The sequence below is a fragment of the Trematomus bernacchii genome, unplaced genomic scaffold, assembly GCF_902827165.1.
Source record: "Trematomus bernacchii unplaced genomic scaffold, fTreBer1.1, whole genome shotgun sequence".
NCBI classification, from domain to species: Eukaryota; Metazoa; Chordata; class Actinopteri; order Perciformes; family Nototheniidae; genus Trematomus; species Trematomus bernacchii.
Genome location: NW_022987735.1, coordinates 453,974 through 481,155, shown reverse-complemented (window position 1 = coordinate 481,155; position 27,182 = coordinate 453,974). Strand labels below are relative to the sequence as shown.

The window sequence follows — 27,182 nt, the reverse complement described above, 5'->3', positions numbered from 1 at the left end:
TTTCTGTAGACTGACAATAAAGCTTGCAGTTAGGTTGGTAGGTCAGCTTGTAATTTTTAACAAACCCAAAGGGGCTGACAAATGATGTCAACTCAGCCAGCAGAGATGTATTTAGATCTGCAGCTCCTCAGATGCTCACCAGCAGCTGTTGTGAACGTGTGTCAGCGCATGCGTGTCTTCACTTTCCCATTCTTCTGATCGTGCAACTTGGTCTGGTAAGCCAACAACTCTGTTTATTGCTTTGAATAGATTGACCTCCTTTGCTTTTAAACAAAATAAGGAGCTAGAATATATTTCAAAGTAAAAGCCTATAAATAGCAAATGGACTGAATGCCTGTCCCAGATTGCCTGTTTTATATTGTAGGCCTAGAAACGTTTTGTGTGTGTATGGACTTCCACGGCACTTGTTTGGGGAAATGTTTGGCCTATTTGAAGCCAGAGCAGTGGCACTTAGCCACATTAGTATGGCGTTTTGAAGGCTAATATACCTGCAGGATTCTTACTTGTTGAGCTTGTTTCTTCATGGTGGACAGCACTTACTGTAAGTCACTTTGGATAAAAGCTTCAGCTAAATGAAATGTAAAGTAAAGTAAAAACTGTGTTATTATTTTTAATGTACTTGTTATTATTCAATGGAAAATAGTATGATATCTCTCAAAGTTATAGTTGTATATTGCAGTCCAGGTCCAGTCATTCTATACATGGATTTAATTAATCTCCTCAGGAAATCACAGTCACAATGACGCTCCAGTGGACGGCCGTGGCTTTCTTCCTCTATGCAGAGATAGCATTGAACCTCATCTTGTGTATACCCTTCATATCAGCACGCAGGTACTGCAAAACAAACAAAAACCCCATATATAAATCAAAAGTTCATTCATCAACTCATGCCTAGCTTTCTGTGCAGAGGATGATGGTCTGAATAAATAAGACAATAAAAAAAGAGCCCTTTGCAAGAGTTGATTGTAAAATAACAAACATGAAATAGACACTTCACACAAACCACCAGCAGAGTGCATGCATGTCCTTTCTGGGAAGATCTATTATGTTTCACTCACATGTCCTTTTTACTTATTTTGCAGATGGCGTTCTGTTTTCAGCTGGAGAATATGGAACTGGTTAACTCCATATTGGAACAAATGCTTTTTTACCATGATCATGGTTCTTATTGTTCTTTTCCTTGGTAAGTGCCTTGCTGTGAGTGACAGACAGTGACTGACACTGAGTGGACTGACAGCATGTTGTCAGTCCAGCAGAGCCAGCATCATCATTCTGTCCCCCTGCCCACTCAGACGCTGTCCGGGAGGTGCAGAAGTACTCAGGTGCTGAGCCCATGCACGATGTCAAGATTAACCCAAATTTGTTCGACAACGTCCACATGAAGCTGTTCAGAGCGCAGAGGAACCTCTACATATCTGGCTTCTCTCTCTTCCTCTGGCTGTTAGTGTCATTATCTTATACATGTATTAACAGAATGTGTTTGGGACCTCCTGTCCACTTCTCTTTCTGATATCCTGTCTTGCCCTGCCTTTTTTTCTGTCCTTCATCACAGTATCATGCGCAGGACTGTCACCTTGCTGAACCAGGTTGCTGTCACCGTGGATAACAGTGCAGGTCTTCAGGCACAGATGGACAGTGCTGTCAAAGCAGCAAAGCAGCATCAGGATGACAACCTGAAGCTTAAGCAAGTGAGAATTAATCTGAGTCTGATGACAGAACTAAAACTTGTTGTAGTTTTAAAGCGTGTTACTTTCATTTTATTCCAGAAATGTGTAATATCTATTGCAGGGTACCTTCAATGTAACCTAAATGTGCATTATTGACTCATGTCCACCTTTTAAAATGTGTAGGCATTAATTCATACAGTATTTTTCAGAGAACTATTTCTGTGATTTGTAATTTGGAGCTCTGTGGTCTTCTGTTGGTAATTAAAGATAATTATTTGTTTTCTCAGGCTCTCCTAAATGAGGAAAAAGCCATGTCAGCAAAAAACCAGGTACTGAAGCTGGACAGTGAGAAGCTGGCAGATCAAGTGAAGACTTCTGAGCAAGGTAAGTAAGCATCACCTCTTTTATATAGTATGATCATGAGTGATACTTTTCAAAACCAAATAACTGTTCTTACTGTATAGTAAGGATTATGCACACTGTGACACTTTTAAACATTCATAAAGTGTAAACTTCTTCCGACCCCTTTTCGGACGTGTAATTAGCTAAAGCTTTGTTGTTTATTGATATCAGACAATGATACTACAGATTATTCAATTATTAATTAAATGTTTCGTTTTGTTATTGCATTCATTTGTATAGTACTGTATCATGTCTGTATCACCTTTTGTTTCATTTGTATTTTCTTTGGGTTTACACGCTCGAAAAAAAATAATAAACTAAACTAAGCTAAACTAGATCATGGACCATCACTGATCTTACATAAGCTGTAGTATTATAAAAGAAGCCCATTCTAGGGGCATTGGAGATATACAGAGCATTTCATAGATGTAGTGCTGTTTGTGTGTGTAGCTGTGCGTAAATCTTATGCTGAAGTGGAGGCCATGAAGAGGCAGGCTAAAGGTCTGGCACAAGAGTATGACCGACTTTTGACTGAACACAATCAACTCCAGGTAAAAAAGTCACACACAGCTCTACTTCATGTGTGCAAGTAGATAAAAAATCTAACTGTATATTAACCCCCGTAATACTGGAAACATTCTGTTTTTAATCCTCTGCTTGATCCACAGAATGTCAAGAGTGGAGATAAAAAGGATCTGTAACCACATGAACACAGAGACTATTGTTGTAAGGTTTCTCCTCAGTACAGGGATACCTTTTCTTCTCATCACATTAAAACTGTGTGTTATATGCAGAGTGTTTGTTTAAATATGTTTTTGTAGTTGCTTTGCATGTAACTAAGGATTAGAAGTGTACAAATGAGTTTAAATGTTGTCTCAGGGACCCATGCTAACGTTGGATTATGACTGAAACAACATCCAAGAAATACATTATGCTATTATGCTTAACTTTGTGTCACTGCAGAGAGATTGTTAACCGGTTTGTGAATTGCTATGCATTCTGACATTTGTAAAGGGAAGAGAGCACTCAACTTGTTTTAAAAGATGTTCAAATGTTTTGAATAAAGTGCCTTTGAATATTACTGAGCATTTTGGAATGGTAGATCTATCTTCAAGCCATAATACCTTTAATATACTAATTACATTTAAAATAAAGATTGCTGTTCTGGCTTCTCTTGACATTTTGTAATTTGTTGACAATTTGGTCCTGTATATGACACACAAATAAACACATAAAACCCGCAACAATTGCCATGCTGAGATCAATTATGACATTACTTGTTTATTTTTTTAAAGAGGCACATTGACACCAACAATGATTAAATGTAAGAGAGAGGGCAGAGGGCAGCTGTTTTCTGTGCTGCTCTTGCTCTGATCTGCTTATTGAGTCTATTTGTTCACAGAAAATATTGTCTTAGCCTGGGTGTAGCAATATCAACAGCTGTAAAAGTCTACAAACCTGTTCAATAACGTATCTCTTCTGAGCTAAAAGCAAAGCCACAACTCCCATGACAGCGTTTAACCATCTTATTCAGGCACCATAATACATCATGAATCCAAAAATCTATGTTATCAAGTTTAATCAAAAAAACGAGAACCAACATAAAAACACAGCACAATTACATTCTTAAGATGACTCATTGTCTAACAAATCCTGTACAAATATATACTCTGTGTGCTATGAAAAGAGTCCACAGTGTGTTTTCCTCTGTTCATCACAAGCGAGTCTCTCGGTCAGGAATGCAGTCCGAGGCCGGAATAAACTGCTCACAGTGTGTGGAGCTGTTCTCCTCTTTTCTTAAAGACTCCAACTCTGCACTGCCATTGGTCAAAGCATTTCTCTCCTCCATCTTAATGTGTCTTTTAAGTAGAGCAAAGCCTGGATAACATAGGAAGAAGGAGGCTGTCCGTAAGCCCAGAGTCAGGCCCAGGTACAGTGTCCTGCAGAAAAAAGGAAGCAATACAGTAAGGGGACAATCAGCAATTGGCAAAATATGGGTTAAACTATTATTTTTGAATCACTAGTGGTAAGGGTATAGCAACAATAACACCTTATATATTTCATCTATCTAATACTTTTTAAATAAGTATTGCAGCCTACCAGGACAGCTGCCTTGGTCATAGATGTTTTGTCTTGTTTGAAAGTGATCTCTGTACAAGATATTCGATTGGATATTCCATAAAGCGTTTAAATAAAGTTCTACTAATCAATTTACCTGTAAGCTGAGGTGTTATATATTCTGCACGCTCCTCTTCCTCCACACATCTTATTCCCCCATTTGAGGCAGGTTGTGTCGATTATGGCTCCAAAGTATATCGGGGCAGGTATTCCAGCTGTTTTGAAATTCAAAATATGTTGTTACTTCAAACAAAGAACACATAAAGGGTTGCTTCGAAGTGAGATATCATTTGTGACATTATAAAATGACCAATCATACTTATTGTATTGGTTATAATAAGGGTTCATATAAAGCTTTTTAATGGAAAATATGTGCCTAAAACACTTGGTGACAGAAAATAATCTTTAAAATATTTTTTTTCCATACACACACATTAGTCCATCTGCTTCTGAATGTCAGCTCTTAGGAGATTTCTGTTTGTTTGACATTTGCACTAACTAGACAGTAATGTACAGAATACCAAAAAGCTTCTCACCGAAGGTACGAGTGGCCAACGAGTGGATTCCAAGAGCAAAGCATTTCAGCTCAGGCCTAATACACCTATAGAGACAATAATGAGGCGGTTAAAAGGAAACTCAACTTGTAACCTTATAACACTTCAATAAGAATAATGATACACTTTTTGTACGAGAAGACATAAAAAAAACTCTAAGAAATAGCATTACAAAATGCTTTCATGCAAACTTCTAATTCCTGACTTTTTATTTTATTTGTGAAATATCTCCATTGATGAGACTGTATCGTATTCAAGTTTCAATCAATTGGAGATGTAAGAAAGACAAGATGAGGTGTTGCTCCAACGTATTGCTGTATGTGGATTGAGTCCAATGATTCCACAAGGGGTTTGAAGACGAACCTGACGAGCAGCATGAAGCCTGGTGTTCCTCCCAGAGAGATGATGAAGGAGCTGAGGACTGACAGGGCCAGGAAGTAAGGAAAGACTTTGTCACAGCTGTCACTGCGTGGACACTGTCCCAGAGAGGCCGTCAGGTTGACTTGTTGGGTGTCAGGCAGTGCTACACAACTGCAATTCGCAAACACCTAAACAACAAAAGTTCATGAATGATAGATGACACACTTTCAAGGGAAAAGTAGTGCAAATACATCTGAAATGTCATTTGTTAATCTGTAGGCCTCAGGGAAAATGGGTATGAGATGAATAAAATGTTGCAATTAGGGAGGGAGGCGTGTGGTTCAGTGGGTTGTGTGTTGGTGTTCGGATCAGGTGGTCACAGGTTAAAACCCCACTGCAGTCAGCATGTCGTTGTGTCCCTGGGCAAGACACTTCACTCCAAATTGCTCCTGTGGGGATTGCCCACAGTATTGAGTATGTAAGTCGCTTTGGATAAAAGCGTCTAACAAGTGACATGTAATGTAATGTAATTAAGCCAAAATATTGAGCTCAATTTGTAAATAAATTATACTCGGAAATCTGGATGTGACATGAAATCAGTAGTGGAGGTCCCACCGTATATTTGCCGGAGCCAGTGGACGAGGAGCATCCGGCCAAACAAGGGGACACGTAGGTGATCCCGTTCTCTCCGCACACTGGATCCCAATCCCTTCTGGAGCACAAGCAGCCCGAATTACATTCAGAGAAGAGAGACTGTTCCTGATAAGACAAGCCTTCGACTCTGCATGGGACAACATGAAGAACATGCATATATTATTGACAGCTCATGTGAAAAATTCATCAAATATGAAGCTACAACCATTAATGTGCAAGGAGTATGAAAATAAAGGCAAAGAAAGGCAACAAAACACGAAAGAGATGCGTGTTGGCTGTACTGAATAATTTTAGAATTTCCCCAAACTCAAACCCACTGTAGCTCCTTCTCTCTGATGTTACATATTCCACTAAGACATGAGGAAGTGTATCCAGACTTCACATACCCGGTATATGAGACTGTGACGCCTGCCACCTTGGAGTTCTCACAGCCCATGGCGAAGAAGAAGAGCGACAGGAAGAAGCCCAGCAGGGAGGTCCCAAAGGCAAATTTAGCTGCTCCCATGATACCCAGCTTGTACTTCTTCATGACAACCCCTCCAGAGAACATCCCAAGGGCCACAGCCGGGATGTTGATCATGCCTACACAAACCACAGAATATAATAGATTCTTAAAGGAACAGAGGAGGAGGATATAACATGAACTAGCAGTACCAGGCAGCAACATTGCTCCCTAAAAGAAATCAAAGTCAGAGCACTTATTCATATGATAGTAGTAGTCTCATTCATATGTAATGCAAAGTGTATTGAAGTCATGGCATGAAACATGAAAATGACATTTGATGTTAGAGAAAATAATAAATGCATTTCTACTCGTCTAACTTTACTTATGCTGTTATGTGGGTTGACTAATTAATGAGTCTTATTAAGAAAAAAGTGCTTTTTTAAATAAATGCCAATAAACAGAAGTACTCAATGTCCAATGGTTTCATTAAACCTGGCTGTCATTTAGAAGCTGCAGTGTTTACTTGAGAGGGATGTGGGAGTCAGCACATACAAAATTCATCAAACACTGGCTCATGAAACCATTATGATGATCATACAGCTCTCATTTCTTTGCATTCCTTAAATACTTGTCTTACAGTGAAGCAACACAGGCTCATCTACCAAGATGAAATGACCAGACAGACAGACAAAACATATTTTTAAACATTGGTAATAAACAGTCTGCTTACCCATGAGGAAATTGGCTTTTGATGCTGACTGGCCGTAGTGTTGCTCGATGTATTTGGGTTTGTAGGTCACCATCCCGATGAGAGAGTTGAACTGAATGATGGTCACGCATAAAAAAGTGACGTACACAGGATTTCCAAGGAGGCTCTTCAATGTGGGCATAAATTCTGTGTGGGGAAGTTAATGGAAACCACTTAAAAATAGGCTTTGATTTACTTACAACTAAGATTTTTGATGCTTTTCTAAACCTTTTAATCCTTTACAGATTACAAATATGTTGAATATAACAGACCTTAAGTTTATTTGAATAGTGTTTTGTTAATGGATATAAGGAAAATATAATTTTTGACAACCTTTAAGATTGACTTAAGACTCCATACAGATTATGGTGCCACTACTCACATTCAAAATGTACATCATTTTAACTTGGTGTGACTATAATCATACCTTTGGCCATCTGCTGTAGATTAGCCGGCTCCTCAGGTCTGAACTTGTGCTCCATGGTTGGGGAATCTTTGATAAACCTGGTTTGCTCGGGGGTGCAGCTGCTATCGTGTTTATCCACGGGCATGGGCAGTGATTTTGGCAGGAACCAGAAAGGAACTGCAGACATGAGGGTGATGATCCCAGCGATAAGGTAGCCCAGCCACCATGCACCCACCCAGCGGGCATCACTAGGGGTAATGGTCAGCGTCTCTGAAAAGATAAGACTCCTGTTAGCACATATGTTCATCATGAAATGTAGTTTGCTTTATGCGTGTCAGACGCACTCCTGCCTGCCTACTCCTTTTTAATACTTCAGGACTGAAATGGAAATATGTCATGGGACTTTATTGCGACATCTTGATGAATTTTAGTCCTGTTTTATTATTATTATTTTACATATATTATATATTTAAAAAGCAGAATTTATACATTTTTAAAGTGCCTTACATACACTTATAATGTTCAAAGTCAAAATGTCTAAACATGAGGTGTGTATTTGTTATTAACTGTAAATGTATTGTATGTATGAGTTGATTTGGAACCAAAAGATTTTCCGTATTGGGGATTAATAAAGATTTCTGATCTAATTGTGTTTACAACAGCTTTAATGCGTTTCCCAGTCAGAATGAACTGTATGACAGGATTTACTCTGCTCTAAATCATTTCCACTTGGCAGGTGTGTTGTGTCTGGCACAGCTCTAGCATCCCCATGTACAGCAACCTATTTCTCAATCCAATTCTTCACAGAGTGCATTTCTGCAGCGTGAAGAAATGATAATCCACAACAACAGTTTACAAATCTTAACATTGTCATGAATCAGTCACGGTTATCAGTCAGATTACATACCCAAGTCAACATAGCCAATGTCAACGTAGATCTTGGCACACAGAGACCCCAGCAGATACCCAAAGACAGGACCGATAATTGATATGGTTTGGACACATCCTAGAATATACAACAAAGAAATGTATTTTAATTTATCCACATCTAGCACCTACAAACATAACATCCTATGCCTAATTATTATTCTGTATTTGTACTGCAATACATTCCCTTTTTGAATACAATCAATCCAAGTCTGTTTTCTTTTAGCAAAAGCATGTACACTATGCATTAAACATGTAGTCATCTTATCCCCCTATAGGACTCATCATTGCAAACTGTATAGCCTAACTGGATGGTCCTCACTTACTATGCGTAGGATGCAGCATTGGTATTTATTATTGTATAAAGCCATTTTAGGTAAGCTTCCACTGTATATTTGTGCCAGATTTGCTCCAGTTAGTGACTCAGAACCAGTGCCTGGATATGGTTCCAGGTTCCTGCTGTGCGGACTGAGGCTGGAAAAAGGAGTCTTTTTTATTATGCTCCTTGGTCTTGGAATGACCTTCAATCAAGCCTCAAACTGAGGGCACTTGTCCCAATAGCCTGTTTTCAATTGAAGTTGTCTGAGGTCCTTACCACCAGCTGCTCTTGCAGTAATAAGTAGTGTACCTTACTGTCCCAAATGTGCACAATGTAGTGACTGCTTTTCGTCTTTCTGTTTACTTAGTTGTGTTTTCTGTATTTTATATGTCTGTGTTATGTGTAAGAACGTGTAACGTTGCTGCCTTCTTGGCCAGGTCAGCATTGTAAATTAGATTTTGTCTCAATGTTTTCATCTGGTTAAATTAAAAAAATCCCAATTCATCCTTAGTACATCCTATATAGCTGCTGAAATAGCCTAAAATGTAAAAAGCAATTGTTTCTTGGTTGCCTGAACATAAAAACCTCTTTTCTTATAACACAAATGTAATGGAAATCCACTTATTGAAGGAACGGCAATGATAATGAAGTGACCTTTATTAATGATACCACATGAAGCTACTAACATAGCAAATGAGTAAGGTGCATTACCAATATAGAGGGCAGCATTCTCTGTTTGTGCGTAATCATCAATATAGGAGATTCCCAAAGGCTGTACTGGAGTCTCTCCAATTCCCCGCAGGATATTTCCCAGAAGCACATAAATCCACATTGAAACACTGGACTCTCGCTCACAGCCTGCAGTTCAAAAAGACATTTGAAGTGGATTAAGTATTGAGAAGTCAAACCCTCTTGAAAATGGTAAAAAACTGACAATTAATTTAATGTATGCATTCTCTTCTATATTACTTCGTTTTTTTGTTAATTCATATTATCAACCATGATGAGAAATCTGGTTTTGGTGCATCATATCTCAATGACAAAACTCTAGGAAAGTCAGAGTAAAGTAGAAAGAAAGAATTTGCCAATATTCCCATTTTTGTGTTTTTTTTTTTTTACTAAGCAGCCTAATCTTACCTCTAGAGTTCAGTAACGAGGGTCTGTCACCTGCCCTGGTGGACTCAGGTGAGCTTGCTGGACATGGAGAGAGGTTATTGGTTGAATTCACTGACCATCTAACTGATGTTTCGATCTTATAGCTGCGTACAAAATACCAATGTGACTGTTAACAAGGGAAGGGAGAAAGCATCAGGTATCGTTAGATACTCACATAGTGAAGCACAAATACAAACATCATTTTAAAAATGCATTACAGTCAATACATTGGCTTTGTGGTGCTTGAATACTTAAATGAAATAAATACTGTACATGGGAGAAGTTTGTGAGCTACAATGCATGCATGCATACAGATTTGACATTTATCTTACCGGCCAATGAGGAAATGGGGCATGGCGATCAAGAAGGTCCCAAAGGACATCAACACACAACCAATTGCTATGATCTTGGGCCGGTGGAGTTTGGCACCAAAATAACTCACAAAGGCAATGACCAACAAATTCCCTACAAGGTTGAGATGATCAGTAAAGAAGACAGAGGTGAGTCAATGTTGAACAAATGTATACTAGTATAGTATTCTTCAGAGAGAAAATACAGAATAAATTATCTAAATGATACAAGTTGATGATTAAAACCTCTTGTGAACCCTGTGTATTGTTCTGATTAAGCTGCCGAACCGCATGAACGCTATCTTCAAGAGATTTCAAAACAAGGGATATTAATTTATATTTAGACAACCATAACAGACATTCACCTTGATTTAACCAAGGGTATATTAGTAAACAGCTAATTATACCTCCAAGGTGGGCACATTAATGCTTTTTTGTGCGTCTACATACCACTGCTAAATGGGTGTCTATAATTCACAGTATCAGTATTTGACCTACCAGAGAACTGTATAGGTTTTGATCAAAGCCAGTGTGAATAAACTTATGTATCTAGAGCATAAAAAGGCAGTATTTGAAGTCTAGTCCCCAGTCTGTTGTGCATTTGAACCAACCATCACAAAATCCCTCCATTTCCAGCCTACAGTAAATGTTCTACCCTTCAAAGGGTTTCTGGCTCATTAAGAGTCAACTAGGTACTCAGGTAAGCTCAGAGGGCGTTGTGCGGATGCTTTAGTGCTCTCAGGCATGCAAATACTTATTCTTGGTTTATTCGCATTAGCATCTTAATGCTCCAAAACTATTTTGTCAGTAAATAGAGAGACACATTTGCAATAACGAATTGAGATACTCACCTACTTCAAAGCTCCCGTCTATGATTCCGATCAGATAACTGGGGATGTCAAATCTTCTTTCTAGTTGTGTAATTGTGCTCTTCATGTAGCTGCCAGATAAAGCCTTGGCAAAGTAAGCGAAGGACAAGGAAGCAATGAACATCTAGAGAGATACAGAAAGAGGAAACACAACAATGTGTCAAACACTGTGGCCTTGAATGACTTATGACTACATTTCAATTTGAAATCGTATGTTTACCTGTTATATTACATTATTTTAAATCCTGTAGCCTAAACATCTCAGCGCAACAGTGGAAAGGAAAACAAAAAAGGAAGGTGAACTGAAAAGAGAATATAAAGACATGAAAAAACAATGAAGGGATAGAACGTATATCTAAGCACTGTGACATGTGTGTATGTATGTATTTATGTGTTTGTGTGTATGTGTGTATGTATGTTGGATAGGGCTGTGCGATTATGGCAAAAATCATAATCATGATTATTTTTGGTCAATATTGATATCACGATTATTAAATACGATTATTCATTGACTTTGAAAACATCAATTTATTGAACTTTTTAAAAAAAGGTTGTTCGTTGTTTTTAACAGTTGATTACCCTGAATTTTAAGTATAATTCAACTGAAAAACCAATAAAAATGAATTAAAATTAAAATTATACATTTATATCTACATTTAAATAAATAATATCAAAATAATAAATACCAATAAAGATCAACAAATATTTTGGAGCGCACTTCCACAACCTACTAAACATATATTATAAATATGATAACTAATGTCACTCACAACCTGTCATGTTTAATTATACTGCTACACGCAGTACTCTTATTTTGGTAACCCCTTATATTATCCGGAAACCGGAAGTAGCGAGCTAAGAGATGCCGGTTTGACGAGGTTAGTAAAAGTTGACTGAACGCTAGAGACCGGAGCATGGAGGACCGGAGAATAAAGACATGGCAACTAAAGCTTCCCTTATAACGTGTTATATGGATTTATTAAACAGACTGCAAGTCACAACACAACCTGGCCGAGAGGGCTTTTAGGGAGGGGTGAAAGCGCACGCGCGGGCAGGATGTATAACGCAACACAAATTGAGAGCATCATTGCGAAAGGGAATACAGCAAAATAATCGTTTTATTTCGATTACGCTGTTTTCGTAATTGTTGCAAGCCAAAATCGTAATCGAGATTAAAATACGATTAATTGCACAGCCCTAATGTTGGATGTGAATGAGTAAAGGGAAAGCTGGCTGTTAAAGCTTGGGCCAGAGAGTGTATTAAGCTAAGCCACCCATGGACACTGACAGTCAGTAACAAAGGGAGGATTAGAGAAGCCAACCCCACGAGGACACAGATTCATCCACTGCACTATGAGCCGACAGCCCCTGACTGACATGAAGCATAATTGGAAACAGGTGAGAGGAAACCATAGCCTGCACTCTCAGGGATGAAAATAGCCTGAGCTCTAAGGAGAAGCACAACCCTACAAACCACCTTTCTTAGTTAACTGAATGTCGTTTAGAGGCAACTATGAATTCACATATCACATCGTTTTGACATGGTGTTGTTATATATATTACAATTCACAGATGAATTTCAAGACATCAACATTGATGCCCTCTCTCTCTTCTCTCTCTCTTCTCTTGATCGCCCTCTCTCTTCTCTTGATCGCCCTCTCTCTCTTCTCTTGATCGCCCTCTCTCTCTTCTCTTGATCACCCTCTCACTCTTCTATCACCCTCTCTCTCTTCTCTTGATCGCCCTCTCTCTCTTCTCTTGATCGCCCTCTCTCTCTCCTCTTGATCGCCCTCTCTCTCGGAAACGGCATATGATGACACCCCATAATTGACGTAGAGCTGTTGAGGGCAGGACCATTAACCATTATCTGAAGTCTGCTGCTCTGAGCATGTCAGTTGGAGTTATGACATCATCGTGTTCCATAACACAGGTGTTTATATTTGAGCTAACGACGTGTCAACGTGCAGTAATCAGTGAGAGGAGAGCATTTGCATTGTTCTGAATGAGAGATAAACCTGTTACATGTGAACGTTTTGTTGAAGAACCGTAACAGATATCGGTGAAATTTCAAAGCGTGAAGCATCTCAAGGACCTTGAGTATCTGAAGTGTGCTTTTTGTGTACTTTCGGGTCAATAATGTGGCCTTTTTGGCAGATTAACTAAAGGTGTGCGGCTGCTGCTGTGAGGAAATATCAGCCTGAAATTACAATGGGCTTTAGACATGTTGAACGTTTTTGTCACTTCATGCCCTCAAGAGGCATTTTTTTAATTATTTTTGCTTAATTATTTGTCATTCTTCAAGCTACGAGATGTTTTCCTACGTTTGTCATGAAAAAGTATGTCTCAGGAATGTAGGGTTTGGGAATTATGGCAGTTTTAAAAAAAAATATGAAGGCAAATTTCAAGATTTCCTACACTCTAGCTGTGACATCACGCACTCTAGTTAATGTTAAAATCTGAAGAAGGCCTCTGTACCAAGGTCTGAACAATGTTTAATATCTCTAAAAGTAAGAATCAGATTTAAAAGTTGTGTTACACGAATAATGTCAGAAAGATGTGTAACATTTTAAAGTTGGAATGAGATTTCTGAGTGAAAGTATGAAGGAACAGTTAGCAGTTGAAGTCGCATGAAGATTGTTCAAGTCTGAAGATTTTCTCCATTGACTTCAATGGTTAAAAATGTGATGAATTATGGGACGTATCTCTGGAATTATGAAAGTTATGAATGAGAAAAGTAATAGCCATCGATTCCCGACCGAGCTGAACGTTTGGACGGAGTTTCTGCGATGTGGAATGTGGGAGAAGAAGACGGACAAAATAACGGGCGGAATCAAGATTTGGAATAACATATAGTTGGAATGCTGTATCAGCATTAACTTGCTAATTAACTTGACAGCTTAAGCCAGGATTAATACAGTGGCTCAAAAACCAGCCTGCTTATTAAAATCCCAATGACCCGAAATTCTGCAGCAGTCATACTGTGGTTGTGGGACACGGCTTGGATCTTACATCTTGGCAACACATTCAAACTTTAGGTCATGTGAACATTTGACCAGAGCACGGCAATCACATTACAGCTGAGCAAGAAGTTAACCCAATCAAAAAAACACATGATTCGTCTTAGGAGTAGTGCTGATAATAAACACAGAATGTTTTTTTTTTGTGGAAGATATTGGTCAAAGAGATGCAAAAAAAAAAAAAGTGTCTCTTTCCAGCAAACATGACCTACATGTAATCTTCAGTTGTTCTTGTGTGCAGATTTAAGAATGAACTATTTTTTGTATACCAAACTACCTGTGAACTAGGGAGCATTAGCTATTGTCCATGAGAAAATGCACACTTCCTGTGGCAGCTGTAGATAAATAGCACACCAGGTAATAAGAAAAATATGTATTTCTGATTTGGGGTGAACTGTCCCTTTAAAAAACAGTGGGGTCTCTGCGTAATGAGGTATCAGTGTAGCTATGGCAACAACCTGGGTGGTTTGCAGCTGAATAATAAGCCTCTCAATGTAAGAGCAGGCTTCGCTCTAATGTCAAGTGCATAATTACGATTTAAACCACAGTGGATACAATGCTACAGCAGAAAATCTGAAGCACAAAGCACACATTCATGATGTTGACTTTGGGCTCTACACTACCATCATGGTGTCGGCATTTTGCCTGATGGCAACATTTAAAGGAACTGCCTCCACTTTTTGACATGGGGATGGTATTGTACAACAGGGAACATCCTTCAAGATGTCTTCTTAAAACATACTTTTTTTAAAATTGTCATAGATCTGTTGCCTCATTGTTGCTATGGACACCACGCTGCTACGGCTATCTATGTGTTCATCCATTTATCTATAACTGCTATTAATAATGTTTACATTTGTTACACTGTTTTTCTCTTTTTAAATATGGTTGGACCAAATCCTTTGTATTTAGGAACCAAAAATGTCCTGTCCAGTTGTGATGATATAGGTGTAATTTATTTCTGATACTATTCACCAAATGTTTAAAGGTTCATTAAAGTGTTTTACTTTTAAAAACTTGGATGTAAATATCAGAATGCCTCAGGGTTCAAACATAAAAAAATAAAAAATAAATAAATACTATGTCATTCTCTCCATCTAAGAAATTGCTCATGTTAGAATGAAATACAATCCTAACACGGGCTTTACAAACCTATATTGGCAGCATTTATGTGCTACAAGTAGTATCAAAAGCACCTCAGTTAGGTTTATTGTAGGATTACCCCACACGGAAGGAAAACCCACAAAAAGGCAGCATGACTGAAATTCCTTGTTATTGTTGCCCAAGTATTTCACTAAGCAGCTTTCTAATGATCTATGATCTAATACTAATCCAATAAAGAGGTACAGACCCTTTATTCTGACCTCTTTTACTGGAGCTAAAAACTTTGTCCAAGGAATTTCTCACAGTGACTTAATCAGGTCCAAAGGGAACCGAGAGCAGCTGCACTCAACACCTCTCATGGACACCAACTAGGCTTCACCAGGAACATGCAGCACCCGTTACTCAAACTTTAAGTAGGTGTTCATGAATTAAAACACGAAAAAGATACCTAAAGTTTCAAGGCTCTTTAAATGACATCTATAGCTTTAAGATATTTACACACTTCATACTGTATGTACACTGTGTCTCTCTGACATACATGTGATCTCGATCATAGGAGTGGTATTTGTGTGACCCCCCTCTAGGCTAGTCAAATGACAGGCTTGCTCGCTGTCCTTTGAGGCTGAAACACTTCATACATGTTCTCACACAGTTCTCGAGTATATAATCCGGCCCCAATTAGCCAGCTGTGGGGTGAGTTTTTGCCCCTCTCTGCCACTTTAAATATCAGATGTGTGCATGGTAAAAAAACAATACATTTGACATAGATAAAGAATTTTGGAAATAAAGTTATTTCTAAGGAAGATCTAAATAAAAACCTTCTTATAATTGTGGTAGTCCTGTGTTGTCTTTACGAAAATGTAATTTGTTTTAACGCCACATTTTGTACTAATTTAGTATTAGGAAAGCCATTTATAATAGTGAAGTGAAGTACAACAAAACCCAAATTCAAAACATGCATCTGACTTCAGTTGAGGTTGTGTTATGAATTCAGAAGGGCTTGTCAGGGCAGAGCTAGTTATTTTATTATATTTTACAAAAACAACAGTACCTTCAGGTTGGGGTGGCAGGAGTTCTTCACTGTGGGGGGGGTGGGGTTGTCATCAGGAGTCCAGCTGCCTGCGGCCGTGTTGTCCATTTTCTTCATGGCAGCCTCCTTCTTTACTTCACTATGGCTGTCTTTACTCACACCTGTTGGATCAAATTTAGATTTAAAAAATATGTCAAGCTCATTTTCATTAACCCAAATTATTATTTTCATTAAAGGTACAGTAGGGTAGGTAAGTTTGAGAAACCGGCTCGAGATACACTTTTTGTTATATTCCATGGAACGCTCTTAACATCCCGATAGCAATGAATATCTTAAGTGCTTTGACAAAAAATCCATAAAAAAATGTCATCTGTGGAAGCCGTAGTACTGTAAAAAGCACGACCAATCATTTTAGCCGGGCCGGCTAAAATGATTGGATGGCCTACCTGCCTGTCAGCCTTCCATCTGTGCACAAACTTATCTCGTGCCCTCATTGGTCATGTGCGCGTTCGTGTGTGTTGGAGGAGGGGCTCTATAAGGAAGTGGCAGATTTTCTCCGGTTGTGTATTTTCAAATTCTAGCGATCTCGAGCCGGTTTCTCAAACTTACCTACCCCACCTTTAATAACAGTTTTTTAGTTTTCGAAATAGATGGAAATATCACTTGATGCAAGTCCAAACAAGATGAGCAGAGCATTACATGTTCTTAAACATCAGTGGCATTAGTGTTTTAGAAGTTTTTTTATTCTGGAGGTTAAGTACATATCATGGCATATAATTTACAGCATGACTCATATCAAATGTAACAGATGGCATACTCTAGAATCTTCCGGGAAATAAAAACAAGCCTTAACAAGCCAATGTGAAGCTCATTAAATACAGTAAATGGTATTTTTCATACCGGGGAGCAAACTGTATTTTCACAAAAACATTCTTTCCTCTAATTGCTAGTATAATTTCTCCTTAATAGCCATAATGATACTAAGAGATTATGAGATATAGTGAGGGTTGAGAAAGATCATTGAAAAAAAAGTAATGAGTGACAGAAAAATGTGCAATGAGCTTCGGGGCTTTGATCATCGAGACGTTTTCCTTCGGAAGTTCTGCTGAACTTGCCATGTGATGAGAAAGATAGAGGGATCAGAAAGTCAGAGAGAAAACATCACCATGTTAAAAGTGTATGTGTTTTCACTATGAAATGTAAAAAGATTTGTATACAAGAGAGATCAGAGCTGTGACACTGTCTAAAAGCCGGGGTGTTTATTCACTGACAAGAAAAGTCCCTATGGATCCCTCCACCAAACCACAACATGGCTTTGAACTGTGCATGAAAGAAAGGCAACTGCTGACATAAAGTATTTCATACTTATCTAACCAAGACCTGTATACCACATGCGGAGACTGTGAGGCAAGTATTTCAGAACAACAGTCAAAATATTTCATCAGAGTGTTTTGAAGCTTGTATCTCCCAGACAGCTACATAATCTAATGTATGCACCATTAAACTGCCTTCCTGGAGAGTCATAACAGGATAACCTATTCATGTCCACATAGGAGGTAATATTTTGCATATAATAATGACACTTATTTGATCATTGTGTTCAAACTGGAGAAAATACATACAGTACCTACCATTTCCATGAGCAGCTACTGTATAGTTCAATCTTAAACTCCCTGTTTCTTCAAAACACTCCCGGGTCTGGTTATGAAATGTTTTGTTGGTAAACTCATAAAAGAATCAAATGTGCTGTCTAGTGCCCTACTGTAAATATAATAATAATAATAATAATACTACATGTTATTTATATAGCGCTTTTCCTGGTGCTCAAAGCGCTTAATATAAAATGTGTTATCCAGTAAACCTTTAGAGCTTGGCTGCTGTTAAGAATAATCCTGCATATAAAATCAAAGAGGTGCATAAAAGGCCTTAGTACACTTCATGGGCGTAACTTAGTAAAACCCACTGATAAATACTTAGATTATTGGCAAATTCACTATGATGTTAACTTTGATTAACTATGAGGCCTACACCAAGAAACAGGGTGTAAACGTTGCATTATGGGTGATACCACATGCACTCAGGTCAATTAGTCAATGCATATTGAGTTACCAGATAGATAATGCAAAGCCCCTGCTGTTTCTCAGCTGTGTGCACTGTCTGTAGCGGTTAAAAGATGAGCAGTCAGTCGGCCGTTTTCTTCAGGAAGATGCAACGACATGACATATTGAGAAGTGTCAAACATAGAAAAAGTTTATAAAATAGACAGTGTGTTTCATACCCAAACTACCATACTATTTAGAAGGCTAGAAAAAATACTTGGTATCCCTATATGTCAAATGCACTAGGCAAAAAGTACCAGGATATCCTTAAGCTTCTGTCCCATTATATAAAATACATACGATAACTTTATTTGCAAGAAATATTGTTTAGGTTTTAGTTGTTTTCGACCGGAAAAGACTATTATAATGTGAAGTTTGATTTATATGTGTTAAATGTACCCAACAAAAAATAAATTAAATGTTGGATTTCATTTTGTCCATGTTGTTATTTTCAAAAATGAATCACTCCAATAAAGCATATTGAATTGACGTTGACATTGCTTTGACGTCAGCCGCCAATTGTTGTCCCTTCAGTGACGTTTAAATCACATGTTTTTTGGTGGCGTACGTCATAAATAATTGGACGCAGTTTTAAAAGTATTTTATCGCATTTTTGTGTTATTGATAAACACACTTTTCAACATCAGTCAAGCGTTGAACGTTTTTAATTTATTGTATCTATTTTTTAAGTTTTAGTTTTTTGAGCCATTAGTTCTAAGTTCTAATGCGCAAATGAAAATGCGCATAAAAAGCAGGTGCCCTCAAACACACCTGATCCCGGATAGTTCCTGTCTATCACTATCACATGCATTTTTAATCATCTCAAACCATATCGCAGCAACTTCACTTAACTGCAGTTTTGTAAACAAAGACGTAAACTGTAAAGTGAACAATACATGCGTAATTGTCAGTGACAGACAGAGTATTCACTAAAAAGAACATCATGATACTTACCCAACTCAAACCCTTTCCCCTCAAGGCGTCTTAAACTTCCTATTTTAAAATCGGTCTACAAATTGAGGCAGAATAATCCTGTTCTGTCACAAAAGCCTTCACCGGCACACAGTCTGACCGAGTCACCTGCTCATGCTGCACTACATGCTCCTCTGCCGCGGTGAAGAGTGGGTTTCTGGGAGGAAGCGACAGGGAGGGAGAGCCAGATTGAGCAGCGTGTTCACAGCGAGGCACGTGATGCTAAACAGAGCTGCGAGCACAATTTACCAGACAGTGTCCCACATTCTCACTTGGCTCTAATACAATTTAAGCCAATACATGTTATTCCAAAACATCTGCAAAGAAACGGTCAACAGATAATTATAAAAAAAAATCTGACAAACACCTTATTTATTTTTCAATATATACAGCCTGAAACGTTATACCAGCAGTGGCGACTGGTCATTAGGCACAGCCCCACCTAGTGTCAGCAGAAAGTATTACAAATAATGATTACAAAAATGCAAAAAAAAAAAAAAAAAAATATATAAAATATATTTTAAGATCATGTTTAATCATCTGATTCGTCTGTACATTGCTGTTTTAGTCTGTGTTCTTCTAATTAGTGTGTCTACAGTCACAGTGTGTGCCTATTGAGCTGTTTAGAGCCATGTGGGACAAAACCTGATTATGCCCCTTCCTCTCGCTGTGAAGTCAACGTGACTGTAAAAACTACACTGCGCATGCTCAGAGTATTTTGTAATGTAATGTGTGTGGCAAAAAAATAATGACCAGAGGGGCACGGAGCTACCATCCCCACCACACGTCATCTCAAATCATTCAGAGCTGATTGGCTGTAAGTACGTGTGCCGCGAAAAGTGTGCTGTGTGAAGAGGAGACGAGAGAGCTGCAGTGGCGCGTCCTAAAACCAGGAAGTAAGCACAAAAAAGCAATGAGATTTCTCCAGAGGATTTTAGAAAATAGCTCAAAATAAGATCTGTGGGAAACGTACCTGTTAGATAAATGCACGTTTTGATTAGCCGGATAACATCCACATGTCTACCCTACTTTTATAATTTTTTTATCATAAATCTATGGATTAGATTTATGATAGACTTTTGAAACTACAAGAAGATAAGGAGGACTTTTACAAAAAAGTAATAGAAATGTTTGTCCAGAAGGATAGGAAAATGGACTTCATCTTCAAGTCAAGGTAAGACCGCCATTTTATTGAAAATGGGATCTTACTAAGAGAGAACAATTCAATATTTAAATGATAAAATGACATTTTTTGGGTATCCTTTTGTTGAACTGTCTGTTTAAAATTAATCGAAGCATCAGACAAAAAAAGCTTTTGAAAATAATATTATATTTTGGTTTAGGTCAAAATATAATATTTGTAAACCTGAAGAGTCAGTGCCAGTGCCTCACCAGCCATGAACCTCACTGCACGTCACTGCAGAAGCTTATATATAGACATCTAAGTTTTTTGTGCCCCACCACTTTTGTACATATAAAAACGCCACTGTATACCAGGTTCAGGATTCGAACCCTCGGTCTCGCAGTGATGTGGATATGGAGTGCCTGCCTTAACTACTGAGCTACACAGCAGCTTGTGCAGGCAGGATTGATTTGAAGCGACTCGACCACATGACCTGTCACCTTTAGGCTGGCCAGGACACTAAAACTCGCAAAACATGAAAACTCAGAAAGATAATAAAGGAAATTATTTTTTGCAAACATTTTGAATTCAATTTGTATATGAAAATATAAAAAAACAAATTGATGTTTTAATGTTTTGAATTGTTATTATTATCACTGTATCTTTTTGTTTTTCATATTACATTTCTTTATATATATTTTTTCAAGTTAATTTTTATGATTTTATTTTATTATGATATTTTTCTCTCTCTCTCTCTCTCTCTCTCTCTCTCTCTCTCTCTCTCTCTCTCTCTCTCTCTCTCTCTCTCTCTCTCTCTCTCTCTCTCTCTCTCTCTCTCTCTCTCTCTCTCTCTCTCTGCCCACCAGTACACGTGACATGCCTGCCTGATTTTTGGTACCAACCGAGAGTTATTTTTTGTTACCAACCAAGAGTCCTTCTTAGTCCCAGTTTCACATTGTCACATCAGGTCCAGAGGTCTATGCATTGGTTTTTCATGCAGGTGCTTAAGGTTCAACACCCAGGGGAGGGGCATCTTTTGTCTTCTGCTATGCTGATGTTAAGTCTGGAGAAATTGTCCCCACCACTTTTTCGAACCAAGTGACGCCCATGCCTAAACAAAGGTTTTCCTCAACTCACCTGAAAGCGACAATTTTCATGAAAAAGGAAGGAATTCTTATAAAAATCTACAAAAACAAGAGGCTACTATTGCATCTTTATTTCAGGGTTTATTCAGGATGACGTCCCACTTCCTTGTTGGAGCCCACTGACACACCATGGTGGTCAGACCTCATGTCTCAAGTTTCTCTGTTGCCAAGGGGATACCAGTTCAATATGCAGCAGACCCTTTATAAATGAAACCACTCGAAACAGATGCCTATTAAGCACCCAGAGTAAGATGCAGAATTAGCTGGTACCTCACTAAAAGTGAAGAAAAATGATAATACATACTGTAGATTGTGAGTACATTAGGCAATATCAATTAACATGTTCTGCCACTGTACATGTTATTGTAAAAATGAATATTAAACTATGTGTTGGGATACATTTGACAGAATATCAATTGAAAGACATTTAAATAAAAACATTTAAATAAAAAATGTTTTTGGCAAATCCCCAAAATGTAATACATAAAAGAAGTTGTAGGTACCCAATACAAGGGTTTTTCATAGTCTTGGTCTTCTTGTTACTTCTGGCCTGGATTTCTTAACCACTGCTGTCTGCTTCAACTGGTTTTCCTTTAAAATAACATCAACAGTAAGGGTGTGTGTGTGTGTGTGTGTGTGTGTGTGTGTGTGTGTGTGTGTGTGTGTGTGTGTGTGTGTGTGTGTGATCCCTTAAGCTTCACCCTAGAGAAGGAATAATTCACGATTTCTTTATCGTAAATTTAACGTTAAAGAACTTTTTTCTGCAATTGTTTTTTCTGCAAACACTTACATTGAATATTTAAGAAATCTCTATAAACTATAAATAAAATAAAATTGTAATCAATTTCGGCAAATTTCTAATTTAAAGAAAATCTTTCTCCACTTTATTTTAAAATAGACAAACATCTGTGCTCAAAGGGGGACATGTGCATTACAAAACAAATATTTGAGGATTGCAAATAAATAACGCTTTAAAATACAATATAATAATAGAAAAGATAAAATGTTCAGGTTCAAGATCTAAACTTGATCGAAAGCGTTGATGGTCTTGATGAAGCAAAGCACCCAGAACTTGTATCAAATTGTATAATAATGTAGTTTGTGTATTTTAATGTAAAGCATATTCTAAATATAGATTAGAAGCTGAAAGAAAAACACAACACAGAGACGGGGATACCACAGAAATTATAGTCTTGTAATTCAATGTATTCACATTACAACATCCACATGGTTCAGTTTGTGACGACTTCTAATGATCTTCAAATATATTCACTGTATGATACATAATACCAATATAGGCACTTCCAGTAAGTCTGGCAATATTGAAGCTACAGTATAGTGTCTAAATTACAAAATGGTAAAAATAAATAATGTATATCTAAAAGAGTTTTTGAAGTTTTAAAATTTCTTTACTGTACAGCATATATGTATATTGTACAAAATGGAGCATCAACCTGCAAGAAAAGTAATTATTTAACGTTCACAAATACTGTGTATTTGGATAAAGTCTTCCTTGTGTAAGTATTAGTACATGTGGTAAGTGCAAGGTACTAGTGAGAAGAAAGCAATTATTTAATCATGTGTCAACTATATAAAAATACTCGTCTCATTTTTTTTTTTTTTTACATAATTGTAAAGCTCGTTTGGTTCCCATGGTTACAATTATGCTACACGTGTGAATAAGTATGACACTCAAATAAACCAATGAAAAAAAAAAGTACACGAACAAAACTGATATACTGGATCAGCTCAAATGCAAGTATTGACTTAAGACTGATGTGACTAGGGGAAAAATGCATATATAGTCCACTGAAAAAAGATCATCAACATACTATCACAGTGGACAGAATCCCATCGTCTTTAGTGATGAGAGACGTGGGATGAATGCTACTATTATTGTATTACTACTGTTGCCAGTGAGGATCTCTGATCTGCACGCTAAGCAGATCAAAGTGGAAGCACAAGGAGAAATATGCAATAGGTCCTTCTGCGAATAATTAGTTCATCTGAGAAGCATTGAAGAACTACATACTGCATCACTTTACCCTTCATTTTTTCACCACCTCTACTTGTGACTCATAGCCTCCTCTACTTAACAGTAAACGCTAGCTAAATACAGGAGTCACATTAGAGAGGCCAATGGAAGAATTCAAATGGACACAAACACACCATCTTTCTCTTTCACACACACTGTATACTGTCTCTATACATTCACAAAGGAGAGTTCGAGTTGATGTAATTGTATACTTTTAGAACCTGGTTGGTTGAAATATAAACAAGTGGAAGTTTCATCATCGCAAATAGTGATAGAAAAAAAAAGCGTTATTTTATTTTTAATGAATAAAATGTATTCATTGTGTCTGTAATGGTGATTATAGCTCATTAGAGAGGGGTTGCAGGCAAAACATACAAACAACAGCAGGCATGTTGTTTAGAATAAACAATGAGGGCGGCTACATGTGATCATTAGAGGCCAGGAAAAAAAGTCTGATTCAGCGGCTGCTAGCAAGTTTGGTCTGATATAAATGATTCTCTGTCCGATGTTTTTCTAATCAGTGAGTCGACTTCTGTGGCCTAAGCTGCCGTTCCTGAGTTCCTCCCCCCTCCCCACTGAGCCAGAGATAACAGGCCATTATGGATGAAGTGCGCTATTCACCACAGCCAGGAACATCGGGTGGTAAGTACGCTAATGCATGATCCGCAAGGACAAGATGTTCTACACCCAATGTTATTTCAATCACAGGAAGACTCCATTATGTCTAATCTACAGGATGTTCGATGTGCAGTTTTTAAAGAAATTCGATGATGGAGGAGAGCAATGGTACAGTGAGAGGAGATACCAGTGGATAATATATTCAGATGAGCATGTAGGTCATGAGAACTCGACAAGCTTATCACTGGATAATTAATTACTTATTGCCTCACTGCACTCGTGTGTGACAAAAAGTTGACCCACCAACTCAACTTCACTTATTCAACTCAAGATCTACCTACGGTTTCTCAAACACGTTTTTATATGCAACTGTGAATTATTAAAGCAAAGTGGAATACTCTTCAGAGACATTTTGAATGCTACTCCAGCTACTGCAAAGTTGGTTTTGTAATTGCTTTTCCTCATGGCTTCTCGTTGTTGAATGTAGGGTTTATGATTTGTGTTTTATATTCAATTTACCAATTATTAAGTCATGTTTTAGAAACAATGTTTTTATGTCTTTTGGAAACGTTTCAAGAGCTCTTTCTTTTTGTTGAATGAATCATTGATTTGAACAATTACAAATTTGGGGTAAAGATCGCAAAAACTAACATATTCACTTCCTTTTTCCCAGTGATAGTGAAACATAAGAAAACAACAACTCTAAAGATGTGCACATGTAAGTAAAAACTCTCAGGGAGTGAATGATTGAAAAACATTGGGTCATGGTTATTTCCAAGTGACAAATCTGATGCTTTAGTGCTTGAGTAAGTGATTCAATAACACATTATGCTGCAATTACCGTCAATTTGGCCATCACTGAAAAGGTAGCTTTTATTGCAATCCAATTAATGAAATAAAAAACATTATTTTTCTAATCGTTTCAGCCTTGCATGAGCACTTTGAATTACATTAACCTTGACTGCTGTACATGTCAAACTACATTTTTCTTGAGTGATAACATTTTTTTTATCTGAATGATTTCCCTCTGTATCATCACAGAAAAAATATGTGATAAATCAAATTGTAAATCCAGACGCTGGAGCTCTGAGAGAATGAATGTCGCCCTGAGGTGACGGGGGAAGAGTTCAATGTGTTTATCGGCTTTGTTGTGACATAAACTGCAGCCTTTTATGAACATATTCTAAACTCATGTACTATCCCTGCATATTTGTAACGTACTGTCCTCACAGGTGGTACAAATGTTTACTTTGAATTTCTACAGTTAAGGTTTTCCTGAGGGTTAACGGTCAGCATCATTTGCAGGTTTTTTTTACATAATGAGGAAAGTGTGTTGAGACTATAATACAGCACACTGAGTCCAAATACATAGTCAGAGAGTTATGGGTTGCAAAGATAATACAAAGGAAAGTGTATTAGTTAGTCTCCCTGATGTGTGGACCCTTTTCAAAGAATATTGTAGGATTTTCCATCTTAATTATTTTAGGTAATACATTTATGGTCCCTTTTTGTTGTTATCTCCCGTTATATTGTTCCTAGATACTTTGGTTGTATTAGTGTATGTTCTCTGTACTGACGTTCCCTTTTTGGTCTAGTATTGAGCACAAATTCATTTCCAGCCACCCTCTAATGCAGTCTTAGTGCAGGCCTTGGGAATACAACAATTAGGACAGTGAACCCTGTAAAGACCTCTATATCTATCTCGAGGCTGGAGACCAGAGATGGCACAAATAAATCGGATAAATATATCTATATCCTCTGGAGAAGAACTTATATAAACATGCAGACACACACACGCATACAAATACAGAATGTGAGGAGCCTCTTGTCTCTTTCCTTAAAGTAATATGACTATACCTATTGGTATAAAGTACTTACAGTAATTTGGCAACAAATGTAAAAAAAAAAAAAGATTAGTTTTCATATGCTTAAGCCTAAGGGTGAGTGATTTTTTTTGGCAGAAGTAAAAAAAAAAAAAGATGCCAATGTTCTTCAATCGATTGACCCTTTATAATCCATATATAGAAAAAGAAAACATAATATGGCCCATGTCTGACCTCAAAAACTCTTGCTAAAATTGAAACACAAGTACAAGTAACTGTGATGTCTATATATAATTGCATTCAGAAAATAATTATGTATAAATTGGCAGCGAATGTCTGCAGTCCCGTGTTACCACATTGGGTTGAGGTCTGTGCAAGCAGTCTTCCTCTTCTCTTGACAGTAGCAAAAGAGTCTGTATCCCAAAGTACACAAATGATCCTGTATTGCAATATGGAAGGCTCCTTTAAATGTTTGGTGAACCCAGATATTCAGATACAATGTGTAAAGCACATATTTCCCACCCTGTCTTTTGTTATGTATAGGCACACATTTCCCAAACATCTACAGTGTTGTGTCTAAGTGATGTGCTGGCAAAGATAGGAGTCAGTTGATAGGATTGGAAAACAAGAAATACTTTTTCACATCCTTGCCCTGACTGACGCCATATTTCCCATGAGCTGTTTCACTGTGGGTCCTCCTCCGCTCGTTCCTCTGCAGGTTTACAGTCTTCCTGCTCAGTCACGGGCCACTCCGGTTCCTCCACTCCCTCCTCTGGATCCTCTCCTTCCAGTAACTCCTCCCTGCTGCCTGGCTCCTCTTCCTCCTCGTGAATAGCCAGGATTGGCTCAGCTACATTGTTTAAATGGACGGTTTCTGCTCCCTGGCCCTGTTTCGGGGCCTCCTCTGCAATCACCTTCTTCCACATCTCGTGGTTCTCCATCAGATGGTGAGTGATCTGGCAGAACACTTTCCTTCTCTTCTTGGAAATAGCTTTCTCTGAAGACAATAGAAAGACATTGTGAAGATTTTCTTTTGATGAATTAATGTAAGTCAATGTAAGTCAATTATTCAATTGCAGATAGCAGCAAACCCACTGCATTGACTCCCTGAACATTAATTGTTCTCTCTGTCAAACTATGTGGTCACACATTTTGACAGAAGCTGCACAATTACAGGAGACCACTGTCACAGTGTCACACACGCACCACTCTCAAAGCCATTTAAAGGTCCCCTATTATACT

At 37.9% G+C, this 27,182-nt stretch overlaps 3 protein-coding genes across 7 annotated transcripts in view; 1 reads left to right on the top strand and 2 right to left on the bottom strand.

Annotated features, from left to right (window-relative positions):
• Positions 1-3,339, top strand: LOC117494924 (B-cell receptor-associated protein 29-like). 2 transcript variants are annotated; one of them, XM_034145929.1, is made up of 8 exons: positions 1-215; positions 725-831; positions 1,083-1,183; positions 1,293-1,440; positions 1,553-1,688; positions 1,955-2,051; positions 2,520-2,620; positions 2,738-3,339. In XM_034145929.1, exons 1-8 carry the CDS (start codon positions 132-134, stop codon positions 2,768-2,770), a joined length of 807 nt encoding a protein of 268 aa, XP_034001820.1. In that variant the 5' UTR covers positions 1-131; the 3' UTR covers positions 2,771-3,339. The 2 variants fall into 2 exon arrangements, with proteins under 2 accessions (XP_034001820.1, XP_034001821.1); XM_034145930.1 differs by lacking the exon at positions 2,520-2,620.
• On the bottom strand, positions 3,331-19,388 carry LOC117494923 (solute carrier organic anion transporter family member 1C1-like). Of its 3 annotated transcripts, none has more exons than XM_034145928.1 (15): positions 19,179-19,388; positions 16,147-16,286; positions 10,957-11,098; positions 10,088-10,220; positions 9,738-9,859; positions 9,312-9,458; positions 8,262-8,360; positions 7,376-7,624; positions 6,931-7,095; positions 6,142-6,337; positions 5,717-5,813; positions 5,105-5,289; positions 4,724-4,788; positions 4,285-4,402; positions 3,331-4,009 (listed from the first exon to the last, which is right to left on the bottom strand). In XM_034145928.1, the coding sequence occupies exons 2-15, from the start codon at positions 16,240-16,242 to the stop codon at positions 3,784-3,786; spliced, it is 2,040 nt and encodes a 679-aa protein (XP_034001819.1). In that variant the 5' UTR covers positions 16,243-16,286; positions 19,179-19,388; the 3' UTR covers positions 3,331-3,783. The 3 variants fall into 3 exon arrangements, with proteins under 3 accessions (XP_034001819.1, XP_034001817.1, XP_034001818.1); XM_034145926.1 differs by having other exon boundaries at positions 3,784-4,009; positions 5,717-5,882; XM_034145927.1 differs by having other exon boundaries at positions 3,784-4,009; positions 5,717-5,882; positions 19,305-19,361.
• A 3,250-nt stretch (positions 19,389-22,638) lies between these two features.
• Positions 22,639-27,182, bottom strand: part of LOC117494997 (cGMP-inhibited 3',5'-cyclic phosphodiesterase A-like) — a 71,419-nt gene continuing 66,875 nt past the window's right edge. For both annotated transcript variants that reach the window (XM_034146053.1, XM_034146054.1), the window contains exon 14: positions 22,639-26,937. In XM_034146053.1, the coding sequence (XP_034001944.1) occupies positions 26,624-26,937 (314 nt within the window). In that variant the 3' untranslated portion in view covers positions 22,639-26,623. The remainder of the gene's footprint in view (positions 26,938-27,182) is intronic.